Raw genomic sequence first — 19941 nt, forward strand, 5'->3', positions numbered from 1 at the left:
ATGAAATATGTGAAATCGACTGTCTGTTCTTTTCAGTTTAATATCTGGACATTGATCCACACAATACTAAATTAATTTTTTAAGAGGCCTAATCACAATAATTTATTGGGATTTTGCATGAGCTTAGCCTTGGTGTGTTTAGTTTAGTCTTAGCAGTTGCGTAGCGAATTTTTAGTTTGAAATTTTGTTGCTTAGCTATCATAAAATTAACAGTACAAGCAAGTTAAAATCAGGTCTAGTGGTACCAGTAAGGGACAAGATGTTTTCTAAAGGATGTTTTTTCAACTATTACTGTAAAGATATTCTTCATAGAAAATAACAGGCCCTGACTAAATTTTTAGCATGATAAACACGATTTCATCGTGCAGTTACATGGAGAAAATGGTTGTTCAAATTGGTACGAAGGAGAACATCTTACCAGCTGCTCCAACACCTAACTCCTTGAGGATATTTAAGCTTTCGGTTCTTGATCAAACTCAAGTTAAGCTTTATGTTCCATTGATGTTGTTTTATCTTAACCAAAACACTAGCAATCTCAATTCTCTCATTCAAGATAGGTCTAAACTTTTAAAACTATCATTGTCAGAAAGCTTGACTCGATTTTACCATTTTGCTGGAAAGGTTCGAGATGATTTTCACATTGATTGTAATGATGAAGGAGTTCACTATATCGAGACACGAGTAAATACTAGTCTGTTGGATTTCCTCGGACAATCTCCAGGAGATTAAATGATCACCAATTTAGTTCCAGCAAAGGCCAGAGAATCGCCCCTAAGAAATTATGTTGTCATAATTCAAGTAAACGTTTTCAGCTGTGGTGGAATTGCACTAGTCCTATTAACTTCAGCAAAATCAAGATTGTATCCCAGAGGTTCATCTTTAATGGTTTAAGCTTAGTAGCCCTAAAGGATCAAAGTAAGGTTCTATCATCAGAAAGTGAACCATCTCGATTTGAAGTTGTAGCAGCCTTGTTATGGAAATGTGTTGCTAAAAGTGCTTCCAAATTATATGAAAGCTCTCTGGGAAGGCCTTTTAATATGGGGGTAATCATAAATCTTCAAGGAAAGAACTGTGTGCCAAGAAACTCTGTAGGAAATCTTATTTGGCCTGCTTTAGCACAATGCAAACTTTCCCCTGAACTAGAACATAAGACATTGGTCAACCAAATAAAGAAGTGCAAGGCAGAAATCAACGACGACTTTGTTGAGGCTATAAAGGGAGTTGTTGTAATAATTAAGGCTACTGAATCTTTACTGCTGGTTTTGAAATAAAAGCAATTAATTTCATTAGCACTGATGCATAATGTATATCCAATTATCCATAGAATTAGTCTCTATATATGAAATGAAACTGTGTGGCAAAGCTCAGATGTAAAGACACTAGTTCAGTTTGCACCAGGTGACACTGTTTTTGATGTTCTTACAAGCAGAACCTATCCAAGAAACTTGATTTAACCTGCTAACAAGAAGTCTGATACAGCAGCCTAGTACAAATTTTTTTAAATCAACCTATAAATTGAGATATTGCTGTAGATATCGGCTAAAAACTGATGTCTAAAATAACGGACACTGGTATAACTCCACTAACTGCGTCTTTAGTAGCATTTTTCTTTTAATTGTCAAATACATTTCTATCTTAAAATCGGGATTGATTAATAAATGAACAGATAATTTTTTTACGTGGCAGAGTGACTCATATATGTTAGCTGCTGGTGTTATCTATCAGTTTGCATTTTGTATATGAGTTCAGATTATTCATGTTTCAGGCTTAATAGTTTTATAATCATCACGGATTCTGTGCGTACAAATTATTTACTTCTTTAGTCTATAAAATGAGTTTTTTTATGTTATTTTATATTATGGTCTTGTTTTCCAATCTTTTCATCGTAAAACATATACATGAAAATGTTAAGGATGTAAATGTTAAACACAAAAATGAAAAATAATGATGACAAATATAATTGTATATCAGATAGTTGAAATACGATATTTTATTAAAATGTTTAAATCTATTTTAAATTATATATTAAAATTCAAATTTTATTTTAACATCGATTTTTTGATTACAAACTATAGTAATAAAATACTCCCTCCTTCCCACTGAGACGTTTACGTTACTATTCGGCACGTATTTTGAGGTTTTTATAAAGTATAGTTTCATAATGTTTTTTCAATTTTTTTTTGAATAAAAATTTAAACATAAAACTTTTATTCAAAAAAAAAATTTGAAAAAATATTATGAAACTATATGAAAAGCATGCCGAAAAATAAGGTAGATAATTTAGTGGGAAGGCCGAGTACATATTTTAGCTCAATCACTTGCTAGAGCAAGCAAGTCAAAGAGATCTGTGGGAGCCCCAACATGAAGATATTCAACGAATCCAGAATCCAAATCATTACTGCACTTTGGTTAAATATAACAGGATTATTTTTCCTCAAAAAGAATAGAATTAGATCATGGTAAGCATGATAAATATTAAATACTGAAAATTATTTTATATTTAAATTAGTCAACTAAATAGTTAAAGTCCGAATATGGTTAATAACATTTAAAATTAAGTTTTCAAAAAAAATACAAAAATTGAAATCTTATATTATTGATTTTAAACTATATATGTTGTTGCTTAGCAAAATATATATATATATATATATATATATACAGTAAAATCTCTATAAATTAATATAGTTGGGACCGGAGAATTCTATTAATTTAGAGAGGTATTAATTAATCGATAAATTAATAATTATTAATTTATAGAGAATTTTCGGTAGCAAACAAAATTAACTTTTGATTAAATTTTTATTCACATAAATTTAAATAAAATGAATTGTACAATTTATATTTTATACTTAATTCAATTAATTCAATGTATATGAATTTAGAAAGTCAATGTAATGTACAATATATTAGATTCAAAGTCCATGTAGTGTATAAGTTAAATTCATTGTATTTTACATAGAAAATATTCAATGTATATTAGGAAAATTCAAAGTACATGAATTAATTTAATTCATTGTATTTTACATAGAAAGTATTCAATGTATGTGTAGTCATAAAATATATTATATATACTGTATATACTAGATTGGGGGAAAAATTATACAAACAAAATAATGGCTTCTCATCTAAAAGGTGTCACAAAATCAACAATGACGGATGAAGCAAGAAAAGCATTATGTGAATATAAAAGAGAAAATTCATCATGCACTCAAAAAGATCTCCAGTTGTGGCTCGAGAATAAGTTTCATCTAAAAGTTAGTCAAGGTACAATATCAAATACACTGAAAAGGTCAGCAGACTATCTTGCAGCTAATTACTTGGAGAAAAGAAAAGATATTAAGCGACATAAACCAGCAAAATATCCAGATATGGAGAAGGTTCTCTATGATTGGTTTCTCCAGTACCAAGATCGTGTTAATATGACAGGAGAGCTAATTTTAGAGAAGGCAAAAGAGACCATGAAAATTTTATACCCTCAACAAGATCAGGAACACACTTTTTCTCAAGGTTGGCTTGAGAAATTCAAGTTAAGACATGGTATTAAGTCATTTCGTCGCTTTGGAGAAAGTGGTTCTGTTGATGTATATGACATGGAGAAGAAACTGGAGTCCATAAGGGAAAAAATAAACCAGTTCCCTATGAAAGATGTTTTTAACATGGACGAAACTGGTTTGTTTTACAGGTTACAAGCTGATCACTCTTTTGCTACGAAACAACTTGAAGGAAGAAAACAAGACAAAGAAAGGCTCACGGTTGTTATATATTGCAATGAAGATGGCTCTGAAAAAATTCCTTTATGGATTATTGGAAAGTATGCAAAGCCACGGTGCTTCAAGAATGTTAACATGGGCAGCTTGAATTGTCATTATCGTGCAAACAAAAGAGCTTGGATGACTAGTGTACTTTTTGATGAATACATTCGTTGGTTTGATAGCCAAATGCAAGGCAGAAGAATTTTGTTTGTGGTAGATAACTGTCCAGCACATCCAAAAAATATTGAAGGACTACAAAATGTTGAGTTGTACTTCTTGCCACCTAACATGACATCAAAAATCCAACCTTGTGATGCAGGAATTATAAGAGCTTTCAAGATGCACTATCGCAAGAGATTTTATCGTGGGTTATTAGAAGGTTATGAGTTGGGACAATCTGATCCAGGAAAGATTAATGTTTTGGATGCTATCAATTATGCAGTCGCGACGTGGACGACAAATGTAAAACAAGAGTCAATAGCAAGGTGCTTTCAACATTGCAAAATTCGTTCCATAGATGAAGTTTCGAGCAATTTAAATGAACATACAACTCCGGAAGAATACATTCATGAACTTGAGGTGATGATTAAGGATCTAGGTTATCGTAATAAAATGGATGTTAATAACTTCTTAGATTATCCGGGTGAAAATGAATCATGTTCCGAGGTCCAGAGTATAGAAGAGATTGCAAACACCATCCTTGAAAATAGTGTTGAAGATGATCTTGAAGACGATACAACACCGTTGGAGCCAGTTACACGTAAAGAAGCACTCAAGGCATCAAAAATGCTTAATAACTTTTTGATGCAACATGAAAGCACCACACCCGAGCTTTTGAATGCAATAAGGAAGATTAGGGATGAGCTTCATGTTGATTTAAATTATATGAAAAAGCAAACTACAATTGAATCATATTTTACAAAGATGTAATAGCTATATTTTTATGAATATAAGGGAATTATTACTTTATAGTTTTATTGGGACCATATTTTTATACAGGGTTTTCAAAAAAATTATTATCTTATTATCTTATCGAAATTGATCATTTTTTGAACTGGCCCAAGTCGGGACCGGACAAAATTATTAATTTAGAGAGATTATTAATTAATCGAGTATTAATTTACAGAGGTTTTACTGTATGTACGTTGTTAATCAAATTAATATTAAAACAACTGTTAAAAATAAGGGATTGTTACCAAAATATCACCTTTTCAATTTTTATGATCCTTCCTATCACATTTCAAAATTTTGATCCAAAATATTAGTTGGACTATTTATTTCGTGTATCAAGGTGATATATAATTTCGTCTTGCCAGATACGCATCCCAAACATGCCCATTCGGGTTCCGGGACATTTTTAGCATAGCTGAACTTAAAATTCAGTTTTATATCACAGCAACTCAAACATTTCCAAAAGTGGCACATAACGCCACTTCCTCCGGGGTTCAGCGGTGGAGCCCCAGAAGTAGTGGCGTTCTGGGGTTTTATTTCTTTTTTCTTTTCCTTTTCTCTTTTCGAGCCGGCTTTGTACTTATGTTTTATTTTGCAAGCATAAAAATTCTATGGAGGGCAATGTTTGAGCTCTAATAATATTAAATTGTAAAAAAAATGTTTTGTTATAATTTTTTTTGTTAGTGAGTCATGGAAACCTATTTTGAGTGTATATTTTTTTAATTTAATAAAAAGGTTATAAATATAAGATTTGGTAGATTCAAAAAAGGTACCATGAGAGTCGAGTGTGCATTTGTTACGCGAGGCCATGTTTTGCAACGCTCATATTTGATTCCTCAATGTAAAATATTCTGGTTTAATTATTTTGCTGGTGACTAGTGATGTAAACCGTGTCTACCTCGATACACAATAATAATACGATATATTTTAATTAGGCCTTCACATTGTTACTAAAATTGTATAATAAACATCAGATGACCACTTAAAAATCTGCAAGGTTAACAACATATTGATCCTCATCACTTCCTGCATTCTCCACAACTTCACCCTCTTTTTCATTTTCACCTTCTCCAGCTTCATGCCAAGCCTCATGACCTTCAACATACCATTCAATTTCACTATCTTCTCTTTCAATCAGGTTGATTTCCATTTTGTCGAATTTTTTATACACTTCATCGATCCGACGGATGCGTTCATCCTCCGTGAGGGACCGATCATTGTAAGCCTTTAGAATTTTTTCTTTATCATCTCTTCTCTCGAACAAAATATTTTGATTCACCTTCTTCTTCATCTTTCTCGCACTCTCAGCTTCTTTAATTTCCTTTCCGCGACCGATACATTCCGCGATACTGAGCTGGCGCCAAATGGACTTAGATGTGCTAGAAGATGCTTTTTTTACCCTTATCCATTTTATGTTTTTTAATTGCAAGTAAGTATACATTTATAGGGCATGCTAACAACTATGTGACAATTGTTTCGTACAGTACTTCATAATGAATTTATGATACACAGTCACACACTATTTGAGTAGTCAGATCACTCTGAAATTTATCATAATAATTCCGAAAGCTGAAAATAATAGAGTACAATATAAAAATATAATATTTGAATACAATGTATGCAAAATGATACAGTATCTTGCATTATGTATCATGCATTATGTATCATATTCTGAACCCCACTTCATATGTTTATTACTCATCATCGGACAAGTAGCAATCAGAAATATAGTCGGGACTTGTAGCGAAATGATGATACATTCTTGCGCTTGCGCTGTGATGGTCGCCATCTTCAGCGAACTCCCTACATTTTGTTTGTAGATCCATCCGGTTTAAACGCATTCTCATTCGATTCTCTTCTTTTCTTGCACGGAATAAAGCTAGTTCCAGTTGTTGAGGGGTGTCTTGCTGCATGTGTATGGTGCGTTGTTTAGTTATTCGCACTCCATGTTCTTGACATTGGGCTACACATATTTGCAAACACCCTACACGCCATTCCCACTCCCTATTCATCGTGATCACTGAACCTCTTGAGTAACATAAATTCGGATCCGTTGAATACCTAAAATCGTCATCACAAAACCATTTCCGACCAGTAGCTCGAATAATATCACCAGGAGTGTAACTCATTTCTCTTCAACTAGTATACAACAATAACTTCTGAACAACGTCCTATGTATTTAAATAAACAAAGATGAAAGACCACATAAATGAAGTAGACATGCCTGTAACATTCACGTGCTACTTACTTTTGACACTGCTTTAAAAGACATAAAATTGATTTCTCAAATTACACGATTTTTGCAACTTTTGCTGCATTCGATAAGACTAGTCAATTACTTTATTGCAGTCTGCATGTGGGTACGTAGCAGCGGCATGCCCTTCCAACTTTGGTGGTTGCTGAGTGACATTCATAAAAGTAACTTTATTTAATTTTATCTACAAAAAGTGAAAACTTTTATCAAACAGTTACCTTTTCCGCTTTATTTCATTTATATGATTTCACTTGTCATTATTGATTGTCGTGTCTCCTTCCACTTGAAGGTTTTCATTGTTGCATATATCATTTGGGGAGGTAGGTCATTTTCATGGTCGAATTGTCGAAGGTCAAATTTATGGTATTTTCAATTTATTTAATTTTAAAAAAATAAAGTAATCAAAATACTACAGAAGTACTATTACATGAAAAAAGTTTTCACAAAAAATAAATTTACAACTACGTATGCATAACCCGTGAAGTTGTGTCTTCACGGGAAAATTACACACGCGACTCGTAAGGCACCCTTTTCGAAGCTGCGAAAGTCATCCATATACTACTATTTAATTAAAATAAAAATACGTACTAAAAATTGGTTCACATCACTAATCAATAAAAAAAATTAAACCAGAAAATTTTTGGACAAGTATAATATTATAGCTCAAAACGTGACCTCCGGAGACTTTTTTTAAGCTTCTTAACCTTCCGAAATAAAAGCCAAACACAAACGGAGGGGAGGAAAAAAAACAAAAAAAATATATAATTTAACCCAGAATGCCACTATCTCTGGGGTTCTATGGCTGAGACCCAAAAATAGTGGCGTAGTGTGACATTTATGGAAATGTTTGAACAACTATGCCAAAAAAGCGAATTGTTTGTTCAAATGGGTCAAAAATGTCCGGGAGCCATTCAAACATGCCCATTCGGTGCAGATACGCATCTAGAACATGCTCATAGGCATGACGAACATGCACTTCATCACATGTTTTTATGCGTTTCACTCATTAAGTAGGTAGTTTGGGGGCAAAGATCATGAAAATGTGATATTTTGATGATTATCTTAAAAAACTAGTGGTTGTATAAAAAAGTATTTGAAAGATAAAATTAAAAAAAACATTTTAAAAGAAATCCGTGCAAGCCAGTAAAGCTTAATAAGTTTGTTAATTTATTAGTGTTCAAGGTCACTGCAGCATGGACTATATATATATCTCTATCTACATGTTACATGTATTATCAATTATATCTACACTAACTAGCCTTCACAAATACATCTGTGTTTCTTAAGTTTACATAATCGAGCACATTCAAAGAGAGCACTGCTAGCATACTCCAATGGCAGAAGCAAGGTATATAAGTTTGAAGCTACTTATTACTTGTTAATATTTTTTTTTATAATATAGTATAATCATGTACTTTGTTTCACATCTTCTTTTACTCTGCATGTTTTGCTTCACTGCTGATTTTACTTGATTCATCATTAGGTAACCCGTCGCACTAAAATTTTAAGGTGTTACAGGAACGTTCAACCGGATCTATATTATAACAGCCGTGGCATGGAGAAAATGGCTGTAAGAATTGTTTCGAAGGAGAACATTGTACCAAATGACCCGACACCTCAATCTTTGAAAATATTTAAGCTTTCTGTTCTTGATCAAACTGTAGTTAAGCTTTATGTTCCACTGATGTTGTTTTATCTTAACAACAACAGTAGCAATCTCGACTCTGTCATTCAAGATATGTCAAAACTTCTGAAGAAATCTTTGTCAGAAAGCTTAACTCGATATTACCCTTTAGCTGGAAAGGTTCGAGATGATTTCCACATCGATTGTAATGATGAGGGAGTTTACTACATTGAAACTCGAGTAAATTGTCGTCTCTCTGATTTCCTCAGTCAATCTCCAGGAGATGAAATGGTTAACAGATTAGTTCCAGAGGAAGCCAGAGAATCACCTATGGGAAATTATCCTCTTATAATTCAAGTGAACATCTTCAGTTGCGGTGGAATTGCAATATGTACTTGCATTTCCCACAAATTCTTGGATGGTACTACTTATATGTTGTTTATGAAAGATTGGACCTCTGCAGCAAGAGGATCTTCTTCAGAAATTGTAGATCCTAGTTTCATTGTTCCATCACTCTTTCCTCAAATTCCTTCTTTATCGTTTAAAAGTCCGATGAGCTTCAGTAAAATCAAGTTTGCTTCCCAAAGGTTCGTCTTTGATGGTCCAAAGTTAGCAGCCCTAAAGGCCAAAACTAATATGTTATTATCAGGAAGTAAATCATCTCGGTTTGAAGTTGTATCAGCTTTGTTATGGAAATGTGTTGCTAAAGCTGCTTGCAAATCAAACGACAGTGCTCTCAGAAAACCTTTTAATTTAGGGGTATTTATTAATCTTCGAGGAAAGAACTGTGTTCCAGAAAACGCTGCAGGGAATCTTATTTGGTTTGGTTTAGCACAATGCAAGCTTTCCCCTGAACTAGAACACAAGACATTGGTGGAACAAATAAAGAAATGCAAGGCGGAAATCAGTGATGACTTTGTTGAGGCTATAAAGGGCGACGCTGGAACTCCAACTCTTGTCAAAATTGCAGAAATGATGACCTCTGGGGAAATATCTTTCTCTCTTTCGATCACAAGCATGTGTAATATGGGTCAATATGAACTTGATTTCGGATGGGGAAAACCTGTCTGGTTTTACTATTGCAATTTAAAAACAGTGAATTTCATCTCCTTGTGTGATACAGGAGCAGGTGGTGGAATTCAAGCAATAGTTTCCTTGAGCAAACAAGAAATGGCGATTCTAGAAACTGATCCAGAGCTGCTTGCTTTCGCTTCTGTAAACCCTGCTCCTCTTTGAGGGGTAGCATGAGCCTCATTCTCATACTTGTTTACTATGATATCCTACCCAGACAACAAGTGATGAGGCAATGAGCCAGCTTATTCGTGTGGTTTTGCGATATAACTATAATTAATTTGGTTCAAATCTATAAGACTATAGTAATTATTTGTGTAAATCAGTATCAACCAGGACCGGGGCTGAGTACAGTCAGGGTAAAGTCTGGAGATTTTGAAATCTCAGGAACCAGTCATGTCCCATGAATAATATTTGCTATAATTTATACTGCTGCTTGTCATAAGGTAATTTTCATCAGTAGTAGCACTAGTGCATGTTGTATGTCCATGCCAATGCATTCAACAATCCATCAAATATGTCAAAAAAATTATCACAAAAAGTAAGGTCCACTCAGGCCACAATCCAGTTTAGGTTTAAGGCAAGAAAAACAAGTCAGTAAATTGTAGAGACACTTATTAAATGACACTGTCAAATAAGAGAACAAAACAATCTCCCTTTAATGCTTGTTTTTCTTGTTTTTATTAAATCCATGTTACAAAACAAAAAGTCTATTGCATTCAAATTTTAAACTATGTTTTGACAATTCAATATTGAATACAGCCCAACACCTCTTGATGCAACGATATCTCCCTTGCTCCCATTACGGGATGTATAGCCTAAGAGCCTCATATTTATTTCAGCTCTCAAATGCATAAATGATAATCATGCTAAGAATGGCAATATTAGCAGCATTAAACAAGTTCCAATCATATTACAAATTCAGTTTTAACAAACATTGTTCAGTTAAATTGTCTAAGAGAGTTTAACTTGGATTGGATAATAGTAGAGTACTAGCAAGTGAAAGCCTGGTTAGGAGAAACAAACAAGTAAACTAAAATAAGAGTTTGCAAAAAAAGAAGAACAAAACAAAATCAAGAACATCCTTAAAATTATTCCTAAAAGATGATCTAATTCAATTTAGCCACTGAAATCCAACAATCTCCAGTGCTGCAGTTGAAGTAGCAACTCTTGTTGGCTTATTGCAAGCACTACTATCAGACAATGATAACATTGTTCTCTGCAAGACACCCGGTGGAGACGAAACAGAGGTTGCAAGAGGACTAATAACATTTCCATCAGCAACATTGACAGGCCTTAGAACCTCAGCTAATGGACCTCCAGATGCAGAACCCGTGCAAGAAACTGGACTTAGCCAGCTCAAACCGCGACATCTTTGATATGTATCTCCATTTTCTCCCATTTTGTTATCAAAAGAATCACATGCAGCTACGCTCATCGAAATATCCAGGGAGGAAGGTGAAAGATTCCCATTGGCTGCACCTGAGGACTCATATTTGTTGTCATTTTCGGGATTACTGTCATTAGGCCACACATCAATGAAATCCCGAGGAGTATAATATGGATTCAGAAACATATTGTACTCATTACTAGAGTTTGCAATCTCCGGATTGGAAAGTAAATTCAGTTCTTGGTCTTCTCTCCCATATCCGTTATGCTGGAAAATAGAAGGGTTAGTGGTACTAGTGTGATAAACTGAGCCTTCACTCATCAACGGATGCCATTGTTGCTCAGATGTCTCCATTCTCATCATCTTGCTTTCCATCATCCAGTTCAAATCCCTTCATTATAGTACAAAACAAAATTTAAAAAATTTAAAACCACACAATAGGGCTAATAAAATTTTGTTTATTAAGTGTAATTATATCATATATTTGGAAATGTAACGGCCTCATATTTAATTGATAACCCTTGCCTATAAAATAAAAATCAAGATTTAAGCGAGACTATGGAATTATATAGCAAAAGAAGACTATGGAACAAGTTATTACAAAGTCACCTTTGGGGATGTTGTGTGTACAGGGAGAGAGAGAAATCTTCAGTTATTGCGACATTTTTCAGTAGATTCGAGGGTTGGTTGTTGTCAATTGTTAACTCTTCGGGAGCTGGTGGTGCTTTCGATCTTACAGCATTGTTTTGGGGAAGGTGGTGCCGAGTTTTCTTGTTAGTGGCGGGCGAGAGTTGCTGTTGTTGTTGTTGTTGTTGTTGTTCCACAGGCTTTCTTGAACGAGGCTTGCCTCTATGCATGTGACGGTCACAATATTTTTGATGAGGCGCAACATCTCGAGAACACCTCCATTTTTTCCCATCAGTTCTTCTGCACCTCCATGGCTCTGCATCTTTGTTGTTGCCATAATTCAAGTTGTATATTGAAGAAGAAACTATACAAAAAAAAGTTTGTGCATGTGAGATTAATGTATACAAACTGATTTATAAAGTGAAAAAGAAAAAGGTAAGATAGTGATTTATTACAAGAAGTGGTGTCTGAGGAGAGAAGATGAGGAGGGACAGGAACAGAAGCAACAATGTACTTATAGATCATTGCTTGTCTCTCAAGCTCTTTCCATTGTGCTCTTGTAAAAGTAGCAGCTTCTGCTCCTGTATAGCCAGGATATCCCAATGCTGTTGTGGTCATCTCTTAATCTCTTATCTCCTGTACCTAAGAAGCAACCACCCACATTAAAAACAGAGAGAGAGAGAGAGACTGAGAGAGAGAGGGAGAGAGAGACTGGGAGAGAGGGAGGGAGGGAGGGAGAGAGAGAGAGAGAGAGATTGACTTTTTTGAGCTGGGAAATGAGGGGCTTTGGTAGAAGTGTTGGTAGTGGAAGAAGAAATTAAAGAGAGAGAGGGCTGGTTCTGCAGTAGCAGGAATTATTAGTTAGCAGTAATATCTGCTGCTGCTTTTGCAGTTTTGCAGCATTATTTATCATCACTATGTTCACGATATATATGGGTACTGGTGTTGCTGCATCCCTACCATAACCTCGTCACTCCTCCACTTTTATTACTTCAGGGGACCATTATTACTCTCATCATTAATATTCTTGACCCTCAGGATGGATGGTCTAGATTAGATCAGCTGTCCTGATAGAACAGTTTGGGCTCAAATTTTTCAAAATTTTGTAAACGGCATAGCAAATTTATTTCACCTTTTTGTTGGTTAAGCAGGAGTCCGAACAAACTGCTTATGTGCATCTCGACACTCTCGTAACCCCACTTAAATTTTAGCTTCACATTGAAATCAACCTTGTAACATCTCAACCATCTAAGTTATCAGTGGTGGGAAATTTTATTTCACTTGCAGACCCGTACATTGAAGAAACTGAAAATCTAATTATATATATACTATACTATAATAGCAGTATAATTTGTAGTTTGGTTAATACTTATTTTGTTATTCCTTTCCATCTTGACCGTCGGATCTTCTTCATCAAATAATCGAACCGTTGGATCCAAATACTAAAAAAATACACTATACAAGTTCTCAGGTTCGAATCCCGTCATCAACAAATATTTATATTATTATTTATAAAGATACATATAAGTTCTCAGATTCGAATTTCGTTAACAACAACATTTATATTATTATTTATAAAGATACATATAAGTTTTCAAGTTTGAATCAAACATTTACATAGATCTCATCAATCATATACTCCCTCAGTCCCACTGAATTGTTTACGTTACTTTTCGGCACGCTTTTCAATGCTCGTTTAAAGTATACTTCCATAATATATATATTTTTTAAAAAAATCTGAAAAAAAGTTTCATGTTTAAACTTTTATTCAAATTTTTTTTTTAAAAAAAAACATTATAAAACTATACTTTATTGAAATCTCGAAATACGTGTAAACAGTGTACGTAAACAACTCACGGGACGGAGAGAGTACTATTTATACTATTTGAACTTAACTTGAAATTATACATAATCAAAGTATAATTATATAATCATTATTTAGTATGTAATTATTTATATAGAATTACATAAAATAGAAATAAAAATATTTAAATATTTAATCAAGACTCGTGCATCGCAGCTGACCTAAATAGAGAGTAGTGCCTGAGATTTCAAGTGTCCAATTAAAAAAAAACTCCAACAACTCAAAAGAAGCATAAGCATATGAAATAATAAAATTAACAAAAATTGTAGAAATAAAATATTTTAAAAATAAAAGAATTTTATAACATAATTTAAACAAACTAAAAATTGAACTAAAATATTACAAGTACATGAATAACAAGATATATTAATTTTAAACAAATAAATAAACAAAATGAAAACTATTTCATATGTAAACTTATTTTAAATTTATATAACAAACACCATTTAATTATGATAATAGAGTTTTCACATTAACTTTTTTCATTGAATATATAAATATTAATTATAGATATAATTTGAAAAAATTTAATCGCCTAAAAATTGAATTATTAAAACAGATATAGATAGACAAGTTGTCAATGAAAAAATTAATGAAATATTTAATATTATTTGTCTAAACTATTAACAAAAAAAACTAACAATCCTATTATATACTTTGTTTATCAATTTGTTTTCAAAATTTTATGGTTTTTAAAAAAAATTTAAGATTAATAATTTTTAATTTTTCTTAAGATAATAATTTACAATAATTTATACAATTACTATTTTAAAATTTTTACTCCATTTGAACACATATACCCATAAAATACACATATACATCTAGAAATTCTCCACTTCAAACCCGCAAGGGTTGACTATGGTTAAAGAGAAGATAATTATATATTCTTGGTCACATGTTCGAATTTTGAGGGGAGAATTTATGATTATATCTCCTGAACCAGAACATGTCACTTAAGTCGGTTAATCTTGATTACGTAATTTGCAGCAGCTTATTGCGTGACTATGAGGTTTCGAACCTGCCTACACACATAGGTAAATTTTTTATTTCTTGACTTGTGAATTGTGATGATTTAGTTAGAAAGCCCATGACACACAATTCATGACTTGTGAATTTTGATGATTTAATTAGAAAGCCCATGGCACATAATTTATTAGACCCCCACCCTTAAAGGGTTGATCGGTTTAGAGGTGATTTTATAGGGAAATATTATTTTCAAAACAATTTTTTTATTTTCAGAGTAATAGAATGTAAAATCACCAAATTAACCTTGACTTAATCTTTTCAACAAGTATTTATTGTAAATGTAGGGGGCAGTTTGGTAATTGCACTCATTTTTTGCTCTGAAAATAAAAAATTTACTCTGAAAATGACATTTCCCATTTTATAACTCGACCCAATTAAATTGGTTTGAATTTTTTTAACTCAATCCATAAAATATAAGTTTGTAACCGAACCCTACCCATCAGAGATCAGTTTGGATCGGATTGGGTCGATTTGGATGGGTTGAATGATCATATAAAAAAGGTTTCAATATTATATATCATCGCTCATTTAGAAAATTTAACTAAAAATAAATTATGTATAACCTACAATTTTAGTACAAATATTTAAATTTTGATTGACATTATAATTTTAGTAATATATATTATATTGTAAATCATATGCACACAAAAAAAAATAACCATACATCTCTAAACAAAAATGAATATGCAACCATAAGTTGAACTAATAAATTTTTTTAATATTAATTAGGAATCTTTATAAAATAATGGTGTTGAGAAAAAAAAGAAAATACACAACCCATTTAACATATTGTAGTAGTTACATAAAAGTATACGAGAAGATGTGTAAATACATGTCAAATTTAGAAACATATATAAAATTTTGGGTGATATATTAATAAATCGGGTTGGGTTGGATTAGGGTAAAATATTTGTAACTCGTATCCAATACATTTATATCGGGTTGACCACATAACAATCTATCTATCATTCGGTTTACATTGGATCGAATTTTTCGAATTAAGAAAAAGCTGAGTTACATCGGTTTGCTCAATTTGTTAAACTCACGTGCAGCCCATCAATTCACGAGTCAACTCAGCGGTGTCTGGATAATAAAAGGGATAGATTAGGCGCCATGCTCGCCCACTTCTTGTTTCCATGCTCCCAACATTCAAATACCATCATTGTTGTATGGCTAAAGAGAATCATTTATTCTTGCTCTTCGACTTTTTTGTATTTTCTTAATAATTCAGTCACAATGGACCATGATATATGTTCTCTCGTTTAACGGTTTTTACCTGTCCATCAGGTATTATATATGTTGTACCATTTTTTTCTTTCTAATTAATTACACATGTCCCCGCTAGAGTCATGATGCAAGATATGCAATAGCTAAGTTACTGTACTAATATTTTGTTAATTTGTATATTACTTACTTCTTCTGTCCCCCTAGATTGTATATATCAAGGGCGGAGATTCAACATACATTTTAATACTCCTCTAAAATATAATTCCGTAAATAGTTTTTTAATTTTTTTCTTGTGAATAAAAATTTAATATTTAAATTTTACTAAAAAAAAATTGAAAATAAATTATGGAGATATACTTTATATTAACTTTAAAATGTATGTCGAGTATTGAAAAAATATTATATACAATTAAATGAGACAAGGGGTAACTGATAACAACTTGGATGATTCTTATCCGTTAATTACTCTTTCGGTCCCAACTAATCGTCATCAACTTTTAATAACTCATTTAAATGTAGGGTTGTAAATAGCGCATTAAGCGGACGCTTAAGCGAAATCGGAGGTAAAAGCGTTTGGATTAATGCAAAATCGGATATTTAAGTGTTTAGTAAACTTTAAGCGGTTTTAAGCGACTATAAGCGGAATTAAGCGGATTTTGACCGCTTAAGCGGTTTTTGACCAATTAATGGGGAATGAAAAGTAATTAAAAAAGATAAAAAATATTTTTAAAAAAGGTATAATTTGATATTTTAAATGTTACTTGTATTTTTAAAGTTGACCGTGACTTTGTGAATGATTATTTAATTAATTTTTATAATATGTGAATGTTATTTGTTTATTCAAAAAGATATTCATTATTTTAATATATATATATATATATTGTTTATAATGTAATTAATTGTCCGCTTTTAAAACCACTCAAGTGTCCGCTAAGCGCTAGAAGGTGACGTTACGTCTAGGTCCAATTTGCGCTTTTTACAACCCTGTTTAGAGCAGCACCAACGCCGACCCATTTGCTACCTCGAGCCACGTGAAGTGGCATTATTGTGTAAATGAGAGACCCAGTTGTCGTTGGAGCAAAACCGGAGAAAGAGGGCAGGTCCTCTGACTTGGGCCTGTCCCATTTTCATATTTTATTACTTAAAATATAGCTTGGATAAGTATATGCTTTACAGTCTGCCTCTGTCTGCCTCTGCTTTTGTAACGTTACATTTGTAACGTAAACATTTTAAAACAGTAAGTTTTTTCCTGTATAAATATTCAATCCTCCTATCTTATTATTCACACTTATTGTTTTCATGAAAAAAAAATTCTATAAAAAAAGATGAATCCAAATAATCTCCCATCTTCAAATCAGCAAAATTCAAATTCTCAAAATCCAAACCCTCAATTTTCATATCCATATCCAAGTCCCTATTTTCCAAATCCACAAAATTTTACTAATTCTCAAAATCCAAATTTTCAATATCAATTTTCACATTCTCAAAATTCTCAATTTTCATTTTCATATCCTCAAAATTCTCCATATCAATTTTTATTTCCACCATTTCAAATCCACAATTTGAAACCCAACAAACACCGATCAATATCCAAAATTCTCCAGAAGCGCAAGTGCCAACTTTTGCTCACGAAAATATTATTGATCTAAATGACGATTGCGAAGAAACCGAAGATTTACGAGAAATTACGGGTCAGTGGAGGTGGGTTGAAGATAAACTCTTAATAAGTGCATGGTTGAATGTGTCAATTGATCCACTAATCGGTACTGATAAAAAAGATGAAGCATTTGGGAGCGAATTCATCAATATTGTGAAGAAGATAATCCCGGTGTCATTAAAAGAGGAGTTGTGGCAATGGAAAAAAGGTGGCGAAGAACAAATGAAGGTGCTCAGAAATTCGGTGCGTGTTATGATGAGGCTCAATGAAAAATTGGAAGCGGTTCGAAGTTGGACAATACAATTGAGAAAGCTCACAAAGATCAGTTAACTAATTACAAGAAGAAGTCAAATTTTGAGCTTCATTGGCGTGAGTTTCATAGACATCCCAAGTAAAGAACTCCTCCAACTACTGCAAGTTCTAAAAGAACTAAATTAAATAGTTCTGGAGCTTACTCATCAGAAGGGAATAACGATACACCAACATCTGATGACTTTGAACCGGTTCGTCCTAAAGGTACAAAAGCTGCAACTACACGGAAAGGAAAGGGGAAGGCCACAACTGCAGAAGTTGATGAATGGGAATCTTTACGAGTTAATCACGAAAGAAAAATGGACATAATGGATAAATTAAATGAACTTCGGCTAAGGGAGTTTGTGGCAAAATAATCTGAGATGGATTTACAAGTCATTATGGCAGATACTACTAAAATGAATGACGCTCAGCGGAAGGCTCATGCAAAGTTGCTTGAGAAAATTATGGCCAGATGTATCTAAGATTTGTTTGTAAACTAGCCGTTGGAAGTTAGTATTTGTTTTTATTTGTTAGTAAACTAGCCGTTGGAAGCTAGTATTTGTTTTTGTGTGTTTGTAAACTAGCCGTTGGAAGCTAGTATTTGTTTTTGTGTGTTTGTAAACTATTCTTTGGAAGCTAGTATTTATTTTTATTTTTTTGTAAGCTGATCGTTGGAATATATTCGTTTTTACTTCTATATAAACAAGATGTATCAATTCTTTCAATTCATATCAACATGAATCAAACACCTACAGAGAGCTTCATTAAAGAATTCACTAAAGAATTCATTAAAAAGTTTTGCAATGACACTGAAGACAATCGTCGGATCGAGATTTTTTATAAGATATATGGATAGAGTTCAACATCCACGCCTCAGAAATGTATTTACAAAGATCGTGAAGCAGGTCATCAACGTTTGGTGAATGATTGTTTTTCACCTAATCCAGTATATCCAGAAAATATTTTTCGACGAAGATTCTGTATGGGAAGACATGTCTTTCTTCGTATTATGGATGTTGTTTCAAATTTTGATCCATACTTTTAACAGAGAATTCATGCAGTGGGAGAAAAGGTTTATCACCTTTACAAAAATGCACTGCGGCAATGCGTATGTTGTCATACGATGTGTCTGTTGACGATGTTGACGACTACGTTCGTATCGGAGAGAGTACCGCGGTAGAATGCTTGAAAAATTTCGTGTCCGATATCATTACGATATTTGAGGGTGAATACTTACGAAAGCCGAACTCAAATGATGTGCAACGCCTATTACAGGCGAGGCTCGTGGTTTTCCTGGTATGATGGGAAGTATTGATTGCATGCATTGGCAATGGAAAAATTATCCAAAAGCATGGAAGGGAATGTTCATGAGTGGTCACAAAGGAGTTACAACAATTATATTGGAAGCGGTCGCTTCATCTGATCTATGGATCTGGCATGCATTTGTTGTAGTTGCTGGATCAAATAATGACATAAATGTTTTAGATCGGTCACCAGTATTTGATGATGTGCTACAAGGTCGTGCTCCAGAGGTAAATTTCATAATCAATGGAAATAATTATAATATGAGATATTACCTAACTGGTAGAATATATCCTGAATGGTCAACATTCGTTAAAACAATACCACGTTCACAAAGTGAAAAAAGGAAATTATTTTTAAAATATCAAGAAAGTCAACGAAAAGATGTTAAACGAGCGTTTGGTGTATTATAGTCCTGTTTCGCAATTATACGTGGTCCGACACGCTTTTGGGACATAGCAGATCTTGGGAGAATCATGAAAGCATGCATCATAATACATAATATGATTGTTGAAGACGAGAGGGACACATATGCCACTCAATTTGGTCCACTACCAACTTATGATGATGCAACAAATGGCTTACTGGAATCAAATTTAGGTGAAGAACCTTTTGTCCCGTATGAAAAGACATATTAAAAATAGTATGCAGATGCGTGATAAACAGATACATCGTCATTTACAAAAAGATTTGATTGAGCATATCTTACAGTTTCATAATAATCGTTAATTTTTTTAATATTGTAATATTTAAATTTAATATTTTCACTTGTAACATTTTTCATTTAGTGTTTTAAATAATATGGTGCATTTTAATTACGGGGTTTTTTTATTTTTATTAATAAAACAAATGATATATTTATGTTTCTTTTGGCATCTAAATGAACATGGGACCTATAAAAT

The 19941-nt window shown here is 33.0% G+C and overlaps 4 protein-coding genes and 1 pseudogene across 6 annotated transcripts; 4 read left to right on the plus strand and 1 right to left on the minus strand.

Annotated features, from left to right (window-relative positions):
* Nucleotides 1-372: 372 nt before the first annotated feature.
* Nucleotides 373-1271, plus strand: LOC141720021 (epi-neemfruitin B 7-O-acetyltransferse L7AT-like). The gene is made up of 2 exons (XM_074522379.1): nucleotides 373-681; nucleotides 813-1271. The coding sequence occupies exons 1-2, from the start codon at nucleotides 373-375 to the stop codon at nucleotides 1269-1271; spliced, it is 768 nt and encodes a 255-aa protein (XP_074378480.1).
* Nucleotides 1272-3149: 1878 nt separating this feature from the next.
* LOC141720022 (CENP-B homolog protein 2-like) lies at nucleotides 3150-5113 on the plus strand. Its single transcript, XM_074522380.1, has 2 exons — nucleotides 3150-4622; nucleotides 5069-5113. Exons 1-2 carry the CDS (start codon nucleotides 3150-3152, stop codon nucleotides 5111-5113), a joined length of 1518 nt encoding a protein of 505 aa, XP_074378481.1.
* A 3055-nt stretch (nucleotides 5114-8168) lies between these two features.
* On the plus strand, nucleotides 8169-10011 carry LOC141717293 (epi-neemfruitin B 7-O-acetyltransferse L7AT-like). The gene is made up of 2 exons (XM_074519380.1): nucleotides 8169-8305; nucleotides 8476-10011. The coding sequence occupies exons 1-2, from the start codon at nucleotides 8292-8294 to the stop codon at nucleotides 9815-9817; spliced, it is 1356 nt and encodes a 451-aa protein (XP_074375481.1). The 5' UTR covers nucleotides 8169-8291; the 3' UTR covers nucleotides 9818-10011.
* A 582-nt stretch (nucleotides 10012-10593) lies between these two features.
* Nucleotides 10594-12565, minus strand: LOC141721536 (growth-regulating factor 7-like). Of its 3 annotated transcripts, none has more exons than XM_074524479.1 (4): nucleotides 12430-12565; nucleotides 12125-12305; nucleotides 11652-12033; nucleotides 10594-11433 (listed from the first exon to the last, which is right to left on the minus strand). In XM_074524479.1, the coding sequence occupies exons 2-4, from the start codon at nucleotides 12285-12287 to the stop codon at nucleotides 10767-10769; spliced, it is 1212 nt and encodes a 403-aa protein (XP_074380580.1). In that variant the 5' UTR covers nucleotides 12288-12305; nucleotides 12430-12565; the 3' UTR covers nucleotides 10594-10766. The 3 variants fall into 3 exon arrangements, with proteins under 3 accessions (XP_074380580.1, XP_074380579.1, XP_074380578.1); XM_074524478.1 differs by having other exon boundaries at nucleotides 12125-12311; nucleotides 12430-12564; XM_074524477.1 differs by having other exon boundaries at nucleotides 12125-12565.
* Nucleotides 12566-18117: 5552 nt separating this feature from the next.
* LOC141720023 (uncharacterized) lies at nucleotides 18118-19677 on the plus strand (annotated as a pseudogene).
* The last annotated feature ends 264 nt before the right edge of the window (nucleotides 19678-19941 follow it).

Source organism: Apium graveolens, chromosome 4, assembly GCF_009905375.1.
Source record: "Apium graveolens cultivar Ventura chromosome 4, ASM990537v1, whole genome shotgun sequence".
Lineage (NCBI taxonomy): Eukaryota > Viridiplantae > Streptophyta > Magnoliopsida > Apiales > Apiaceae > Apium > Apium graveolens.